Genomic DNA, 17999 nt, shown 5'->3' on the forward strand with positions numbered 1-17999 from the left:
CTGTAGAAGCCACGCTTTTGGGTATATTTAATGCAAAGGCTAATTTGGAAAAGGTAATGGGGAGAAGGCAGGAGAATTGGGTAGAGTGGGATACTGAAGCAGCCATGATGGAATGACAGGCCTGATTGGAAGGGCCAAATGGCCTGATTCTGCTCCTATGTTTTATGGTCTTATATGTCTGTACGTTGGCGTCGCCTACCCTACTGGGCAAGGACAGCTCAATATATCTACTTATCCCTGGGACAGCATGTGTTAGGTGGGCCAAATGGCCTCCTCCACTCTTACTAGGAGATATGCCAGCAACTGAAAGCCTGTTGAATAGTGGAAATGTGTCCCCTACTCTGTCCTTTCTGTCATCTCTCAACCAGTCAGGCTGCCCTGTGTGTTAATTAACCCTTTCAGTGCCCCATTCATTCTGGTCACCATCCGTTTCGGAATTGGTCTCTCATCGTCACAGTGAGAAAGAAGCCTTTGCCTGCGTGCCTGATCGTTCTGTACATCCAAGCAAACCCGAGGAAATCAGAGCACAATTGTGGTCGCCCCATTACAGGAGGGAAGATGAGGCTGTGGAGAGGTCGCAGAGGAGGTTTACCAGGGTTTAGAGGGTTTGTGCGATAAGGAGAGGTTGGACAAATGTGAGATGGTTTCTCTGCTCAGAGTCTGAGGGGAGATCTGGTAGATTGATAGAGTAGACAGGCAGTATCTTTTTTCCCAGGGTTGAAATGTATAATACAATTTAAGGTGGAGGTGGTAAATTCAAAGGCAATGTGAGGGGCAAGTTTTCTTTTACACAAAGAGCGGTGGTAGAGGCAGATACATTAGGGACTTGTAGGAGACATTTAGATAGGCTCACGAATGTGAGGGAAATGGGAGGGTATGGACATTGTGGCCGGTAGAATGGATCAGTTCAGTTGGCCGTTTGATGACTAATTGAAGGGCCGGCCTGTTCCCCTGTGCTGAACTGGCCTATGGATGGCGCTGCCTTCAGAGCGGCTGCCTCACGAGTACAGAGGGTCCAATCCCGATCTCCGGTGCTGGTTCCCCGTTCGCCCGCCAGTTGATAAGTTGCTCCTAGTGTGTTGGCGAGTGACAGAAACTGCGGGGTGGGGGGTGGGGCACGATGGGAATTTGGAAAGAATAAAGTAGGATGAGTTAAGTGGGTGTTTGAAGGGCCAAAGGGCCTGTCTTGGCACCTGTGCCGAATTTTGTGGTGAATCTGAGGAATCCGTTGCCAGGGGCTACTATGGAGGCCAAGTCTTAAGGCACAGGCTGGCAGATTCTTGATTAGTCAGGGCATGTAGGGAGAAGGCTGAGAGGGAAAATGGATCAGCTGTGATGAAATGGCGGAGCAGACTCGATGGGCCAAATGGCCTAATTTGGCTCCTAGATATTATGGTCTTAATGGTTCTCTAAGACAGGGGTCCCCAACCGGGGGACCACAGACCCCTCAGCAGGGATCCAGGGCCTAAAAAAATGGTTGGGAACCCCCTGTTCTAGAATATTTAAAGGCAACATAGCAGTTAGAATAACACTTTACGGTGCCAGTGACCCGGGTTCAATTCCTGCCGCTGCCTGTAAGGAGTTTGTGCGTTCTCCCTGTGACCGCGTGCGTTTGCTCCGGGTGGTCCCCACAATCCAGAGACGTACTGGTTGGTAGGCTGATTGGTCATTTTAAACTGTCCCGTGATTAGGCTAGGGTTAAATCGGGGTGGGGGGGCATAGGGTTAAATTGGTGTGGTTTGAGAGGCCGGAAGGCTCCAAGCTGTATCTTACATAAACAACAGTAGGCTAGAAGCTTGTATCTTTGGTACCCCCTGCCCAGCGGGAAGGGGTGAGGGGAGAATGACCTGGGCACAAGGAGTCCTGGGCTGCGTCGGCCGCTTCCCCGAGGCAGCAGGAAGCGCTGGCTTGTGTGGGGGTACTGGCTGACGACAGGAGGGCAAGCTGGTCCAGGCGGAGGGTGGGTGATGGGCAGATGGAGCAGGTGAGGAGGGTGGTGGGGGCTGGCGTCGGTTCAGGGGGAACTGAGTGGGCTAGGGGACAGACGAAAGTGGGGGGGGGCAGAGGAAATTAAAGAGAATGTTCTTGCTGTTGGGTTGTAACCAGGGGAAAATGCCGTTCCTGTAGTTTGCTTTCAGCTTCACCCTGGCAGTGGAGGATCCGGTGTGGGATTGGGGAACTGGGAGCCAGAAGGCCAGGTCCCCACTGACCCTCTCTCGTGTCTCGCACAGTTCATCGAGCCCTGCAAGTCGGACCGCTGGAACGCCAGCGACGTCAGCGTCTTCCTGACGCAGTACACCAACGCGGCCCGCGCCCTTGACGCCTTCAAGTGAGTAGCTGGGCCGGGGTCCTAGGCCCTAGATCGTGACCCCTCAGTCTGGGGTTAGCTTTACACCCGGGTGCAGTGAGATTCCTTGCTCGTGTAAAACACACAGTGTGCACGGTATTAATAAATACCATGGGGTGCCGCGGTTAGCGCGACGCTATTACAGCTCAAAGCTTCAGAGTTCAGTTACGACACCATCTGTAAAGAGTTTGTACGTTCTCCCCATGACCGCATGGGTTTCCTCCCACAGTCCAAAGACGTACTGGTCGGTGGGTCATTGTAAATTGCCCCGTGGTGAGGCCAGGGTCGAGTCGGTGGCGGCTGGACTGGAGGGGCCTGTTCTGCGTTGTGATAAGTTAATACGATCCGATACCCTGGGTATTGAGCTGGGTAACCTACTTCAGTAACAGAGGAGCAATGCCACCTGGATAGCCAGTAACCCAGTGAGGTTGATAGGTTCTTCATTAGTCAGGGTGTCAAGGGTTATAGGGAGAAGGCAGGAGAATGGGGTTGGGAGGGATAGTAAATCAGTAAGGTTTGAAACTGGAGCAGACTTGATGGGCCAAATGGCCTAATTCTGCTATTGTGTCATAAGGTTTTATGGTCATTTAAAAAAAAAGTATATATATCCATCCATTCTCTCTGGTCCTCTGCTTCCATTTTAATCCTTTTCCCCTTCTCCGTCCTGGTTTCACACACTTCCGACACAGGTCCATCCCCTCACATCCGTCGCCTGTCTGGTCCCGTACGTCTCTCCCTTCACGGATTTCATTCTCACCCCCTTGTCAGAGTCCAGCACTGGCAGGCTTTGTGCTCCCGCTGATCTCTCTCCGGCAGATGTCTCTCGTCTTCACACTCCCTCACCTCACTCCATCTGTTGTTTTCCCCTTTTCCTTCTCCATCTGTCTCCAACTATCATTCATCTGCCATTGTCGTCGGTTCACCACCCCCCCCAGTCCGCCAGTCGCCTTGGAATCCTTTCTCACCCCAATACCAGCCACCTCGCCTCTCCACTCGGGGTTTTGACTCGAAATGGTGACAGTGTCTTTCCTCCCAGAGACGCTGTTCCACTCACTGTGTTAGCAGAATTGTGCAGAGTACGGACCAAGACAGTGCAGACAGGGATAGCAAGTAACAGAGAGGTGGGATGTGGCAGCACCACCGGGAAGGGGACGTGAGAGAGGTGATCGGTTCATGAGTCTGACAGCCCTGGGGAAGAAAATGTTTTTTACTCTGCGCGTCCCGGCTTTCAAATCCAATCCAAGTCAAATCAAGTTTGAGTTTGTCATTCAACCAGACATGGATACGGCTGAGCGAGCCACCGTTCCTCTGGGTCCAAGTAGCACATTCAGAAAAACGCACACAAAATGCTGGAGAACTTAGGCAGAACTGGAGAAAAAAAGCTGAGGAGTAGATTTGAAAGGCGAGGGGCGGGGAGAGAGAAGCTCAAGGTGATAGATGAAACCGGGAGGGGGAGGGGTGAAGTGAAGAGCTGGGAAGTTGACTGGTGAAAGAGACTGAAGGCCATGGAAGAAAGAAAAAGGGGTAGGAGCAAGAGGGAGGCGATGGACGGGCAAGGAGATAACATGAGAGAGGGGAATGGGAATGGGGAATGGTGAAAGGGGAGGGTGGGGGCATTACCAGAAGTTTGAGAAATCGATGTTCATGCCATCAGGTTGGAGGCTACCCAGACGGAAATAAGGTGTTGTTCCTCCAACCGGAATGTGGCGTCATTAGACAGTAGAGGGGGTCATGGACGGACATATTGGAATGGGAATGGGAAGTGGAATTAGAATGGGAGCCACTGGGAGATCCCACTTGTTCTGCTCGGTGAAGCGGTCTCCCAGTCTACATCGGGATTCACCGATATACAGGAGGCCACACTGGACACAGTATGACCCCAACAGACTCGCAGGAGAAGTGTGGCCTCACCTGGGAGGACTGTTAAGGGCTTTGAATGGTGTAGGGGCAGGTGTAGCACTCGTTCTGCTTGCAAGGGTAAGTGCTGAGAGGGACGCATGGACAATGGAGTCGTGTAGGGAGCGATCCCTGTGGAAAGCAGAAAGTTGGGGGTGTAGGGAAAGATATGCTTGGTGGTGGGATCCCGTTGGAGGTGGCGGAAGGAATGGAGAATTATGTGCTGGACGCCGAGGCTGTTGAGGTGGTAGGTGAGGACAAGAGGAACCCTGTCCCTAGTAGAGTGGACGTAGGATGGGGTAAGAGCAGATGTGCCTGAAATGGAAGAGATGGTTGAGGGCAGTGTTGATGGTGGAGGAATGGAAGCCCTCTTCTTTGAAGAAGGAGGACACCTCCTTTGTTCTGGAATGGAAAGCCTCATCCTGAGAGCAGATGTGGCGGAGATGGAGGAATTGAGAGAAGGGGATGGTGTTTTAACAAGTAACAGGTGGGATGAGATATTGCCCAGGTAGCTGTGAGAGTTTGTGGGTCTGTGATAGACATCAGTGGATAAGCTGTCTCTGGAGATAGAGACACTGAGATCGAGAAAGGGGAGGGAGGTGCTGGAAATGGACCGGATAAATTTGAGGGCAGGGTGGAAGTTAGAGGCAAAGTGGATGAAGTGGACGAGTTCAGTATGGGTGCAGGAAGCAGCACCGTGCAGTGTAAGTGAAGTGTGGGACAGTCACCAGTGTAGGCTTGGAACATAGACTGTTCCACATAGCCGACAAACAGGCTGGCCCAGCTGGGATCCATGTGAGTGCCCATGGCTTCACCTTTAGTTTGGAGGAGCCAAAGCAGAAATTCTTTAGAGTGAGGACAAGTTCTGCTAGGTGGAGGATAATGGTGGTGGAGGGGAACTGGTTAGGTCTGGTGTCCAGAAAAAATAAAGGGCCTTCATAGTGGGGGATGGACACAGACTGGGCATCCATAGAGGAAATAAGACGATGGGGCCAGGGAACTTGAAATCCTTGAAAAGATATAACCCACATGTTTTAGCACTGAAGTCCTGCAAATTAATGGTATCCTTCCCAGCATTGCTTAGACTCAGCAATCCAGCTTGTCATTTCACCAATTGAACACTAGGGGCAGCACCAATGGGAGAAGCCAGCTCCCACCACTACCTCTGACAACTCTTCTGCTGGACTGCAGGAGCAGGCAAGCCCATGGCTTGAGGTCTAATCTACATAACCATGTAACAATTACGGCACGGAAACAGGCCATCTCGGCCCTTCTAGTCTGTGCCGAACGCTTAATCTCACCTAGTCCTGCCAACCTGCACTCAGCTCATAACCCTCCATTCCTTTCCTGTCCATATACCTGTCCAATTTTACTTTAAATGACAATACCGAACCTGCCTCTACCACTTCTACTGGAAGTTCATTCCACACAGCTACCACTCTCCGAGTAAAGAAGTTCCCCCTCATGTTACCCCTAAACCTTTGCCCCCTAACTCTCAACTCATGTCTCTTGTTTGAATCTCCCCTATCCACGTCAACTCTATCTATCCCCCTCATAATTTTAAATACCTGTATCAAGTCCCCCCTCAACCTTCTACACTCCAAAGAATAAAGACCTAACTTGTTCTCTGTAACTTAGGTGCTAAAACCCAGGTAACATTCTAGTAAATCTCCTCTGTACTCTCTCTATTTTGTTGACATCTTTCCTATAATTCGGTGACCAGAACTGTACACAATACTCCAAATTCGGCCTCACCAATGCCTTGTACAATTTTAACATTACATCCCGACTCCTATACTCAATGCTCTGATTTATAAAGGCCAGCACACCAAAAGCTTTCTTCACCACCCTATCCACATGAGATTCCACCTTCAGGGACCTATGCACCATTATTCCTAGATCACTCTGTTCTACTGCATTGCTCAATGCCCTACCATTTACCATGTATGTCCTATTTGGATTATTCCTACCAAAATGTAGCACCTCACACTAATCCAAACTACAAACGAGGCCAAGCAGCTCCCCCACCGTCTGTCGTGCCACCGATCTAGGGAAACAAGCCTGTGGCATCTTACATTATCAATACCCAACGGGGCAAGAGAAATGTCCTAGACAATCACCCACGGTTACACTCTGCGTGCTGCCTTCGCACACCAACTCCTTTGCCTTCCTGCCAACATGCGACTAGCTCTCACTCCTTCGGCTTCAAGTTCCTGTATCTTCTCTCCAAAGGTAGATCAGGGAGCGCAAGAGGTTCTGCAGATAGAGATGGATAGAAACTTTATTAAAGGAAATGACAGCATTAAAGTGGCGTTACAAGTGCACAGATGCACAAATATTAGACGAGGAGTGGAAAGGAAAAAATGTTTTCACGAACAGTCTAACGCGGGGGGAGCCAACAGAGTCCCCTGCGTGGTTCCAGTACTTGTTTGACACAGCTCTGAAGCCACGCCTGCTGTGGTCTGCCAGTCAGGTAGTCCATTATCCAGGATACAATGGAAGTGCCGCTCTGCATTGAACGGAGCTGTTCTCCCAGCAGCAAGGTGGTTTTGAAGGTCCTCACAGTGCTGCCCTGCTTATCCAGATGGGAGGAGGCTCTGTTCAGCAGGTAGATGACAGCATCGTCAACTCCAAAGTGCTCCTGGTAGGCAAACTCTAGGGAATCGCGGGCTGATCTGACTAGGGGTCGGAGGTGAGTCAGGACCAGCCTATCCAGGGTCTTTATGATGTGTGAGGTCAGGGCCACTGGACAGTCGTCACTCAAAACTTCTCAAGCTGAAAATCTTGAATAAAATGCACAGTGATACAGGTGGAACTCAGCAGGTCAGACAGCATCAGTGGAAGGGAATGAGAACAGTCAACCTTTCGGAGGACTGGAAAGGAAGGGCCCCGAAGCCTGAAATGTTAATTCCCCTCCATGGATGCTGCCTGACCTGCTGAGTTTCTAAAGCACTTGGTGGGTGTCTCTGTCTGGACCCCTGAGTCCCTGTTTCCTGTAGCAACGTGGGTCAGAGGTGATCTGGTCCCGGATATTATGGTCAAAAAGAAATGCCAGAAGGGTCTCGGCTCAAAACGTCGACAGCGCTTCTCCCTATAGATGTTGCCTGGCCTGCTGCGTTCCACCAGCATTTTGTGTGTGTTGCCTGAATTTCCAGCATCTGCAGATTTCCTCGTGTTTGCTAGAGAATTTGGCAGCACTACCTGGGAGAGGTTATGAGAGAGGTAAACTGTTTAGGAGTCTGACACCAGTGGGGGAAGAAGCTGTTCTTGACTCTACTAAATGATTATCCACAACCCTTGCTTCACTCGTTAAACTCTTATCTTCTTTAACGTAGTTCCACCTATGCAAGAACTTGTATTAAAATCGCCCCTTTCCTGACCCCAAGCTGCACCAGAACTCCTGAAACTGTTGAAATCGGTAATTGGCCACGACTTGTGGGTGTTTTTAAATATCCACTGCATTGTAACACACAGTGTACTGGTCTCGGGGAGATTTCCCATGGACAGAGCAGCCTAAGCCGGGAGTGATTGATGGCCTTGCGATTCAGGATAGGTAATTTAGACCACAGAACACAGGGACAGAATTAGGAAATGAATTCCACAGATTCTCCACCCTCTGGCTAAAGAAATTCTGCCTCATCTCTGTTCTAAAGGGACATTCCTGTATTCTAGGGCACTGCCCTCTAGCCCGAGACTCTCCCACTATTGGAAACAGCTTCTCCACGTCCACTCTATCCAGGCCTTTCAATATTCGATGGGTTTCGATGAAATCTGCCCCTTCCCCTCCCATTCTTCAAATCTCGAGTGAGCAAGGTCCCGGAACCATGAAGCGTTCCTCAAACCTTAACCCTATAACCCTATAATTCTCGTAAACCTCTCCTGGGCCCTAAGATAGGAATATCTTCACTCAGAGGGAGCATGTGGAATCCTCCCTACCAAGGGCAGTCATTATATTTATTCAAAGAGGGGGTAGATCTATTCCATCTGTTCCTTAATGCCTTAAAGGACCAAAGGATATGCGGGGGGGGGGGGGGGGGGGAGGGGATTGAGTGGAGCAGATCTGACAGGCTGAATGACCCCTCCTGTGTTTTTTTTAAATCTTGCTTTTTTTTTAATCGCTATATTTCGGGCATTAGGATTTTGACTGATTCACAACGGCCACTGCAGCCCACAGCACCACCGTGTGACCGGAGTGTGGAACTGCAGGAGGAAAATAACTTGGGAGGCACCAACTTGAGATGTTCAAAGTTGGAAGTAAATTTATTAACAGAGTACATATACGTCACCACATACAACCCTGAGATTCATTTTCCTGGGGCATACTCAGTATATCCATAATAGAATAACAACCATAATATAATCAGTGAAAGATTGCACCATCCTGGACATTCATCCAGTGTGCAAAAGATAACAAGCTGTGTAACTACAGACAGAAAGCAATAATAAAAATAAGTAAATAAACAATAATTAGCAGGACCATGAGATGAAGAGTCCTTGAAAGTGAATCTGTAGGTTGGGGGAACATTTCAATGATGGGACAAGTGAAGTGAGGGAAGTTTGGTTCAGGATTCTGATGGTTTAAGGGTAGTTTCCATTCCTGAAGCTGCTGGTGCGAGTCCTGAGGCTCCTGTACCACCTTCCTGGTGGCTGCAGTGAGAAGAGGGCACGGCCTGGGTGGTGGTGGGAGGGAGGGGGCCCTAATGATGGCGACAATACTCTGTGTGGATGTGCTCAATGGTTAGGATGGACCGGGCCGAATCCATCACTTTGTTTGGTAGGATTTTCCGTTCAAGGGCATTTGTGTTTCCACACCAGGCCATGACGCAGCCAGTCAGTATACTCTCCACTACACTAGTTTGTCAGAGTCATGCCAAATCTTCGCAAACGCCTCAGGAAGTAGAGGTGCTGCCGTGCTTTCTTCACCATCGCCCTCCGAAGTGAGGACGCTGAGGAATCTAAAGTTGCCGACCCTCAGATGAGGCCTGGCTGACGGTTACAGCCGAGGCGGCAGAGGGACCTCGCGTAACGTCTGTTTTACTTCCCCAGACACCAGGCTTTGTGGGAGCGGTACATGGGCACCATCAAAAACTGCATCCTGAAGATGTACCACGACTGAGGGCTCGCGTCTGGTCCTGCTCGGAGCAGAACAAAACCTACTAGCCTCTGCTCAATCCAGCGAGAATCTGCAAGCTCGTGAGATTTTTTCTTTAAATTGCAAATATCGGGAATGTTAGAAGGAGTTAAAGGGCAGATCCGGCCCGGCTGTTTGCTATTTAAAATTGGACCGATCAAACAACCTCTCCTGTGGTGGTTGTCCGGGGGACTGTGTCGTTAGCGCCCAACGCAGAAGGGGAAGAGGCAGCCCGCATGTTCGATGAATATGTGAAATGGCCTGACTACCGTGGACCTGGGGGAAGGGTGGATAAACCTGTATCCACTCACATGTCCGTGGTACTTTACTGGGTCTGCGCGTGAAAGGGGGGGTGTTTGCTCCCCTCTCTCTATCTCCCTCCCTCTCTTCTCTGCCTACCTCTTGCCCAACCTCTCCTCTTCCCCCTCAACTGTTCAAGTCTCTGTTCCCTTCTTCCCTCCACCACCTCGCTCCCTGTTCACCAGACTCCTATTCCTACCTCCCTTCCTGCCCCTCGAATCCCCTCCACCCTACCAAAATCCTCCTTTCCCCTAACCTCCATATCCCCCCTCACCTTTACCAGTCCCATCACCCATCCCCTGCCTTTGCATTTTCACATCACTCTACCCCTTCCTGCACTCCCCTCTGTTGTCCCTCTCTGCCTCATCCCCCTCCCACTCCATTACTCTCCCTTTCCCCTTTCCCTCCCCTGCTTTCCTTTCCTTCGCCCCTCTTTGCTCCCTCAAATCCTCTTCCTTTGCCGTAACTCCACCTCTCCCACCTGTTTTACCCATTTCCCCCTCAACTTCCCCTTTCGTCCACCATCCACCTCACCCCAACCTCTCCTCAGATCCCCTCTCTGTTCCCCCTCCACTACCCCATCCCATCCCTCTCCAATCCCCCCACCCCATCTACCTCCACTCTCCCCGCCCTGTCTCCCTCCACTCCCCCGCCCTGTCTCCCTCCACTCCCCCCGACCCGTCTCCCTCCACTCCCCCCGCCCCGTCTCCCTCCACTCCCCCGCCCCGTCTCCCTCCACTCCCCCGCCCCGTCTCCCTCCACTCCCCCCGCCCCGTCTCCCTCCACTCCCCCCGCCCCTCCTGCCATGAGGTCTACATCTCTGTCTACCCACCTGCCCCCAGGAGAGGGCTGTGTTTCAGAGTTATCACCTTTTATCTGTAATGCAAAGTCGGGTTAGTTGCGTGTGTCCAGAGACGCGTGATGGAAAAGAATAAATTTTGTGTTGTCTTAAATTTCCCAAGAGAGAAGTTTTATTTTGCGCACCAGATTTTCTGGCAGTGATTTGTGGATCCTATAAGGGGGGATTTCCATAACCCTAAATGTCGTAACGTGAAACGTTTGCATCTCTGTTAAGGTAATTCCATTGGAATAGGTATTTTCTCAAGATCCCAGCATTATTTAATTAAACTGTTCCAACCGCGGCCTCTGCTTCCGTGATTTACTGACCAGTGGCCCAGCTGTGACTCCACCGCCGTCTTCACTGATGCAGAAGTAAGGTATTGGCCATTGCCCGCCTCCCGGATCTGTCCACAAATTCTGGTTGGCAGTCCGTAGGTGGCCACGCTGATGATGTACAGGTTCGTCGACCAATGGGGAAGCAGTGTGCTCCAGTGGTGGAGAAAGTCAGGTGACAAAGCCAACTCTGGTCACGGTCTGGCCGGAGGCACAGTGGGGATTTAGTGACAACTTTCCGGTGGTTCAACATTTTAGTTCCAATTCCCATTCCCGTTCGGACATGAAGCCACCCTCAGGGTAGAGGAACAACACCTTGTATTCCGTCAGGGTAGCATCCCCGCGCGAATATCAATTTCTCCGTCCGGTAAAAAAATTCCTCTCCCTCCCCCTTTCCTCTATTTCCTACTCAGGCTTTTAACCTCTTCTCATCTGCCTATCACTCCCCCCAGGTCCCCCCCCCATCCTTCCCTTTCTCCTCTGGTCCACTCTCCTCTCCTATCAGATTCCTTCCTCTCCAGCCCTTGACCTTTCCCACCCACCTCTCCTTCACCCATCACCTTTCAGCTAGCCTCCTTCCTCCTCCCCCCCCCCAACACCTTTTTATTCTGACACCTTCCCCCTTCCTTCTCAGTCCTGATGCAGGGTCTCGGCCCGAAATGTTGACTGTTTATCCCCACCGTAGATGCTGAGTTCCCCCTGTATTTTTTGTGTGTGTTGCTTCGTACCAGAGGTTCTAGTTCAAGTTTATAGCCGTTCAGCTGAGCTCGTATAGAGCTAAACAAAATGTGGTTCCTCTGGGGCCAGCGCTCACAGTCACAAAGGTAATATCGACACAAGTCCCTGAGCGGCGTGGCCTGAAGGTTGACAGATTGACATAGAGTGGAAGGTGCACATTTATATAAGACAGCTATTGTCACTGATACTGTTATAATAAAGCCAGCAGCCGTGTAAATATGTGAAACAGTGGCAATAAAAGATGCAGGATGAGAGGTGGGGAGCGGGGGCATCTTCAGACAAGAAAATGCCATGACAACTGTGGGCCCTGGAGAGGGCACGGAGAGCGGTCCCAGGACTGAAAGGGTTAACGTTGGATGGCTCTGGGCGGGGACTGAGGGTGAAAGCGGGGGAAATTTCAATGGAACCTTCTAGGTACTGAAAGGCCTGGATAGAGTGGGCGCGAAGGAGATGTTTCTGTCGGTAGGACAGTGGGCACAGCCTGGGAATTGAAGGAAGTCCCTTTGTGACAGAGATGAGGAGCAATTGTTTTTGCCAGAGGGTGGTGAGTCTGTGTGGAGGAGCATGAGATAAGGGGGCAGAATTAGGCCATCTGCTCCACCATTTCATCCCTGTATCCATCGCAGAGAGAAGGCAGATCAATGAGATGTCCAACGTATAATTCTCCGTAATTTCCGCCACCTCCAACAGGATCCCACCACCAGGCACATCTTTCCCTCTCTTCCTCCCTCTTTCTGCTTTCCGCAGGGATTGCTCCCTACGCGACTCCCTTGTCCATTGGTTCCCCCCCATCCCTTCCCACCGATCTCCGTCCTGGCACTTATCCTTGTAAGCGGAACAAGTGCTACACCTGCCCTCACACTTCCTCCCTCACCACCATTCAGGGCCCCAGACAGTCCTTCCAGGTGAGGCGACACTTCACCTGTGAGTCTGCTGGTGTGATATACTGTGTCTGGTGCTCCCGGTGTGGCCTTTTATATATCGGTGAGACCCGACGCAGACTGGGAGACCGTTTCGCTGAACGCCTACGCTCGGTCCTCCAGAGAAAGCAGGATCGCCCAGTGGCCACACATTTTAATTCCACATCCCATTCCCATTCTGATATGTCTATCCATGGCCTCCTCTACTGTCAAGATGAATCCACACTCAGGTTGGAGGAACAACACCTTATATACTGGCTGGGTAGCCTCCAACCCGATGGCATGAACATTGACTTCTCTAACTTCTGTTAATGCCCCTCCTCTCCTTCTTACCCCATCCCTGATATATTTAGTTTTTTTCCCCCTCCCTTCTATTTCTTTCTCTCTGCCTGTTCTCTGTCTCCCTCTGGTGCTCCCCTTCCCCCGTTCTTTCTCCCTAGGCCTCCCGTCCCAGGATCCTTTCCCTTCTCCAGCTCTGTATCACTTTCGCCAATCACCTTCCCAGCTCTCAGCTTCATCCCTCCCCCTCCGGTCTTCTCCTATCATTTTAATCTCTTATTATCTCTCCTTTCAGTTAGTCCTGAGGAAGGGTCTCTGCCGGAAATGTCGACAGTGCTTCTCCCTACAGATGCTGCCGGGCCTGCTGCGTTCCACCAGCATTTCGAGTGTGTTGCGTCAATGAGATTGAGGCATTTTCAAACACGGGCCGCGATAGAATGGAGGAGCGGACTCGATGGGCCGAATGGCCGAATTCTGCTTCCCGTTCCTGATGAGGTGACCAGCCGCAGTCTTTTCTCCAGTGCAGGGAGTCCATTACCAGAGCAGGATAACAGTGAGGCTTTTCCCACGGGTATTTGGCTGGGTGAGGGATATGGGATGGAGGCAGGGAAACAGGACCGAAGGCCTTTTATCCCCGCTGTGTGGCTGTACAATGGAGGGAGGAATTAATCACTGCGTCCCTGAAAGCCATTCAGTGTGAGGCTCTGGGTCAGGAATACACCGGGAGACTTCCAAGTGAACCTTTCGCTCAACGTCCGTGAGACATGGGAGCAGATTTAGGCCGTTCAGCCCATCGAGTCTGTTCCAGCACTCATTCAGGTCTGTTTCTCCCCGTAACCGTGCTAATCAAGAACCGATCAGACTCCGCTCTGCGTTTGACTCAACGCGTGCAAGCTGCCCCTTGCTGGGCCTGGGCGGGTGGCTCCGGACCCTGCCTTGTCTGCGGCTCCTCGCCGTGCAGAGGGGTGGTGGCTGAACTCCGCATCACACTCCAGATCACAGTTTGGTTTGGTCGCTTCCCACCTCCTCCAGCACGGAGAGGGCGGCCGATGTGTATGTGCCTGGCTGCACGCCTCACCAGGGAGCAGGGCTTGAAATAACTCTGGGGCGGAGGGGGCTGCTTCCGAGTGGCCAGGCGGCGGAGAGGTCTCCCCGGCGTGAGAACTATCATCCCTCCGTCCACACACGCTGCACTGCCACACAGTCACCGCCAGACACGGGTGGTCAGCAGACCGAAGGAAAGCTCCGATCTCAAACCCCCGCTGCCTTGCGGGCGTACCCGCTCGCGGGGGAGGCTCCGGGAGTGAACCCGGAGGGATAAATCCGGAGCTGGAGCCCCTGAGGCGGTCCTACGTTCTGTTGGACGCTGTCTGGCAGCTCCTGGTGCCAAACTGTATCGGTGTCTGCCGTTCCTTTGGGTTATCGGATGTGTGGAGAGGGGGGAGCTCACTCTCCGTATCGTCCTTGGTCGACCCTGACCCGCAGAGAGACGCGAACACACGCTCGCCATATCCTCTGCACCGTGCCCACGGGCAAAGCAAACGGGCGCTCAGAATGGAAAGTCCACCCTGAGACTGCCCCCACCGGCCTAGAGACCCGGGTTCGACCCCAACCTCTGAGTGTGAGTGTGTGTGGGGGGGCAGTTTGCAAAGTGAGTGGGCAATGCGGAACGGGATGGGTTGCGAGTTGGTGGTTGATGGGTCAGCATGGACTCGGGCTGAAGGGCCGTTTTCTGTGCTCTGTGGCGCTGAGGGGTGTGTGTGTGTGTGTTCGGGGGGGGGGGGGTGCAATTCTTCCCGCATCAGCCCGCCTACTTTTAGGCGATCTCGCTCCGGGTGTGGGACGAGGGTGGTGCGTCGCTTTCAGGAAGGCTGAGACCAGGACGCTTTGTTCTGGTATTGGCTTTGCTGCCCACCCGTGCCTCTCATCATCTATTCCCCTACCAAGTCACCCCTCATCCTCTCAGCTGGCCCAGCCCCTCGTCCGAGCAGCACTCTGCTAAACCTCCCTCTCCAAAGCTTCCACACCCATCCGGAAAGGAGGCGGCCAGCCTCACCTCACCCCTTGAACTCTGAGGGGCCTATGGAGGCGGACCCCACCTGCATCACTGCCTGGTATACCTCCCCCCTCCTCCTCAATCACAGGACTCTGCAGAGAGGGGTGCGGACAGCCCAGCGCATCTGTAGAGGGGAACTTCCCTCCATTCAGGGCATTTTTAGACAGGTGTGTAAAAAGGGGCCCGAAGGGTCACTGGGGACCCGAGTCACCCCAACCACAAACTGTTCCAGCTGCTCCCATCCGGGAAACGGTCCTGCAGCATAAAAACAGGCTCCGGGACAGCTTCTCCCACCAGGCCGTCAGACCGATTAAACTCACAAGTGTACTCTATATTACACTGACTGCTATATTTATTATAAATTACTGTGATTGCACATGCACATGCCACATTTAGGCGGAGACATAACGTAAAGATTTTCCTCATGGATATGAAGGAATTAAAGTAAATTCACATGAACTCCGTCAGCCCAGCTCCGCACCCTGCCAATGCCCCGTTGTAACCAAAGGGCACAACAGCACTAACACCCCTCTCGTCAGCAGCACACAGTCCGCCGCAGGAACTCAGCGCGTCGAGCAGCGTCTGCGGGGACGGACAGTCCTCGTTTCCAGTCCCGGTACAGGAGGGTGGGGAGACGGTTTCTTTTTGTTTCTGGCGGGTGCGCTTGCTATATTGGCACCGGGATGTGCGGCCACACTGGCGGGCTGCTCCCCAGCCCACCCTGGGGTGTGTTGGTTGTTAATGCAAACGGCACATTTCCCTGCCTGTTTCGAGGTACATGGGATTCTGAATCCCATTTTGTGCCCCCACCCCACATTCCCATCAACCGCCCCCCCTTTCCCTCTGGATTCTCACCACCGCTCATAATCTGCAGGTCACGGGATGTGGGACGAAACTGGAGCACGCGAGAGTAATTTTTTCCCTCTTTGCCCCTCACTCGCCCTCCCTCCCCCTTCTCTCTGCATCCATCCCCTCCCCATCTGTCCCGCCCCACATCTACCTCTATCCTCCTGTTCTCATCTCCCCTCCCACCTCTCTCCATCCCGCCTCTCTCTCATCTGCCCCCGTCATCCCCTCTCATCTCCCGCTCTCATCCCTCTCCACCCCTCTTTCTCCATCCCTCTCGTCCTCTCGTCCTCTTTCTCATTCTATCAATCCGAATTGAACCGGGTCTCCGTTGGGAGGGATTCCCACTGACCCGGGTCGGAGATCATTCCTGTGGACGCTGGGGGTGCGCGGACCGGGACCGGGATGGTCAGTTAGGGGGCTGGTGTGTGGAAGCTAAACCACCCTCCGTGTCTCTCCGGAGCCGAAAGGCCCTTGGATCCGCCATCACCCACCCTAAGTCCCATGGAAGGCAGGAAATTACTCCCGGCCGGCCCCTTCCCCCCTCTCTTCCTCACGGCCACCCCCACGCCTACGTGCAGTCCGATCAGAGATTTACTTCGAACCTCGTTCCTTCCCAACAAGCTGATCTGAAACTTCGCCCATCGTTTTATTTGTCCGGCGCACTTCGGAATATCGGGAGCTACGGTGAAGTGCGTCGTTTGCGTCAGCGATCAGCCCCGGGGTGGGTGGGAGGGGGCAATTGTCGCCGGCCTTCCGTCGCCAAAATAGCGCAGCCACAGCTCAGTGACCCAGAACGCAGAGACAGACTCCTCGGGAGTTGAACCCCTGAGCGCCGTAAAGCGTTAGACGCTGGCCGCCGGATAGTGTACCGTCCCGCCCTCTGTGATGCCGTTTGTTTGTTGGGTATAATGTCTCCAGGAGATGTGGGGGGTGGGGGGGACAGCAAGTTCTCAGTGTGTGTGTGTGTGTTCTCTTCCAGCTGAATAAACAGTTGAGTTTGACTTCCCACCCTGCTCCCAGGCACCAAAGTGTTAAGGCTTTCTGTTTGACATCTGTTATTACTGCGGAGCTAAGCGGAGCCAGGTGGGGTGGTGGCACAGTTGGAGCTGTTTGGCAAACGCGCTGGAATTCGGCGCTGCAGAGCCGGGGGGGGAGAGGAAGGAATGAGAGAGCGGAGAAAGGGTACAGGGATACGGGAAGGAACTGGGCCAGAGAGCGAGGGAGAGGCAACGGCAGCGGCAGGAGCGACACAGAGTGAAATCTGAGCAGGGAGAGAGAGAGAGTCCAGACTCTTCCAAACACCCCAGATGAATTAACTCCTCTCACTCAGCTAAATCCTCGCCGGGGAGAAATCCAGGAAACAGCGAACGGCCTCTCAGTCCGCAACCGCCGGCCGGTGAGTGAACTGCGGAGTCTCTCTCTGCCGGGTGAGGGTAGGCAGCTTCGGGGAGGGGGCACCGGGCAGGAAAGCGAGTCCTCTTTAACACGCAGGGCAGGCAGCAAAAATCTGCTCTCCGTCAGGGCTTTACTAACGTTTCAGTACCTTTGCTCACTTCCCAAGTAAATATTGCTGGGGGAGTATCCACAGGCAGTTCATTGACGTTAACCAGGAGCCCAAACGCAGTCACCGCTCCAAGTGTTCCCAGAGATGTTTTACTTTCCGGGTTAAAAATAACTTCCTTCCTTTTAATCCTAGCCCAAAGTCCTCTTTAGTAATGATAAGGTGCAGCTGTTTGTGAACAGCCTCGGGGAAAGAGACCAAGTCTTTGGGTATTTTGATGGCTTCTGGACTACCAGGAGCATCAAAGATTGTGGGTAGAAGGTAGCGGAATGGGGTTGAGAGGGATAGTAAATCCGCCATGACGGGATGGCGTAGCGGACTCGATGGGCCGAATGGCCTAATTCTGCCCCCGTGTGTTGTGCTGTTGCGTCTAACGGGTCTCCCGTAACGATACAATGTCGGATAGTGTACGGTCACGCACTTTGGTAGAAGAAGTAAGCGGGCAGACTGGGGAGAGAATTCAAAGTTCTGAGATGCAACGGGACTTGGGAGTCCTCGGGCAGGATGCCCTTAAGGTTAACCTCCAGGTGGTGAAGAAGGCGAATGCGATGCTGGCATTTATATCTAGAGGAATGGAGTATAGGAGCAGGGATGTGATGTTGAGGCTCACTTGGAATACTGTGTGCAGATTTGGGCTCCTTATTTAAGAAAGGATGTGCTGACATTGGAGAGGGTTGAGGATTGCAGGGCGCCCATTCGGAACAGAGATGCGAAAATTTTTTTTTAGCCTGGGCTGGTGAATCTATGGA

The 17999-nt window shown here is 52.6% G+C and overlaps 2 protein-coding genes across 3 annotated transcripts in view; both read left to right on the forward strand.

Annotated features, from left to right (window-relative positions):
• Positions 1-10630, forward strand: part of fibpa (fibroblast growth factor (acidic) intracellular binding protein a) — an 87782-nt gene extending 77152 nt beyond the window's left edge. Inside the window, exons 9-10 of the mRNA XM_059955197.1 lie at positions 2232-2329; positions 9290-10630. Of these exons, the coding sequence (XP_059811180.1) occupies positions 2232-2329; positions 9290-9359 (168 nt within the window). The 3' untranslated portion in view covers positions 9360-10630. The remainder of the gene's footprint in view (positions 1-2231; positions 2330-9289) is intronic.
• Positions 10631-15265: 4635 nt separating this feature from the next.
• The window catches only part of efemp2a (EGF containing fibulin extracellular matrix protein 2a), a 31498-nt gene continuing 28764 nt past the window's right edge, over positions 15266-17999 (forward strand). The window contains exon 1 of one of the 2 annotated variants that reach the window (XM_059955196.1): positions 15266-15456. The gene's annotated coding sequence lies outside the window, so the exon portion shown is untranslated. Of the gene's footprint in view, positions 15457-15828; positions 17086-17999 lie in introns of those variants that run through there. The other variant, XM_059955195.1, reaches the window with a different exon arrangement.

This window comes from Hypanus sabinus, chromosome 31, assembly GCF_030144855.1.
Source record: "Hypanus sabinus isolate sHypSab1 chromosome 31, sHypSab1.hap1, whole genome shotgun sequence".
Taxonomy (NCBI): domain Eukaryota; kingdom Metazoa; phylum Chordata; class Chondrichthyes; order Myliobatiformes; family Dasyatidae; genus Hypanus; species Hypanus sabinus.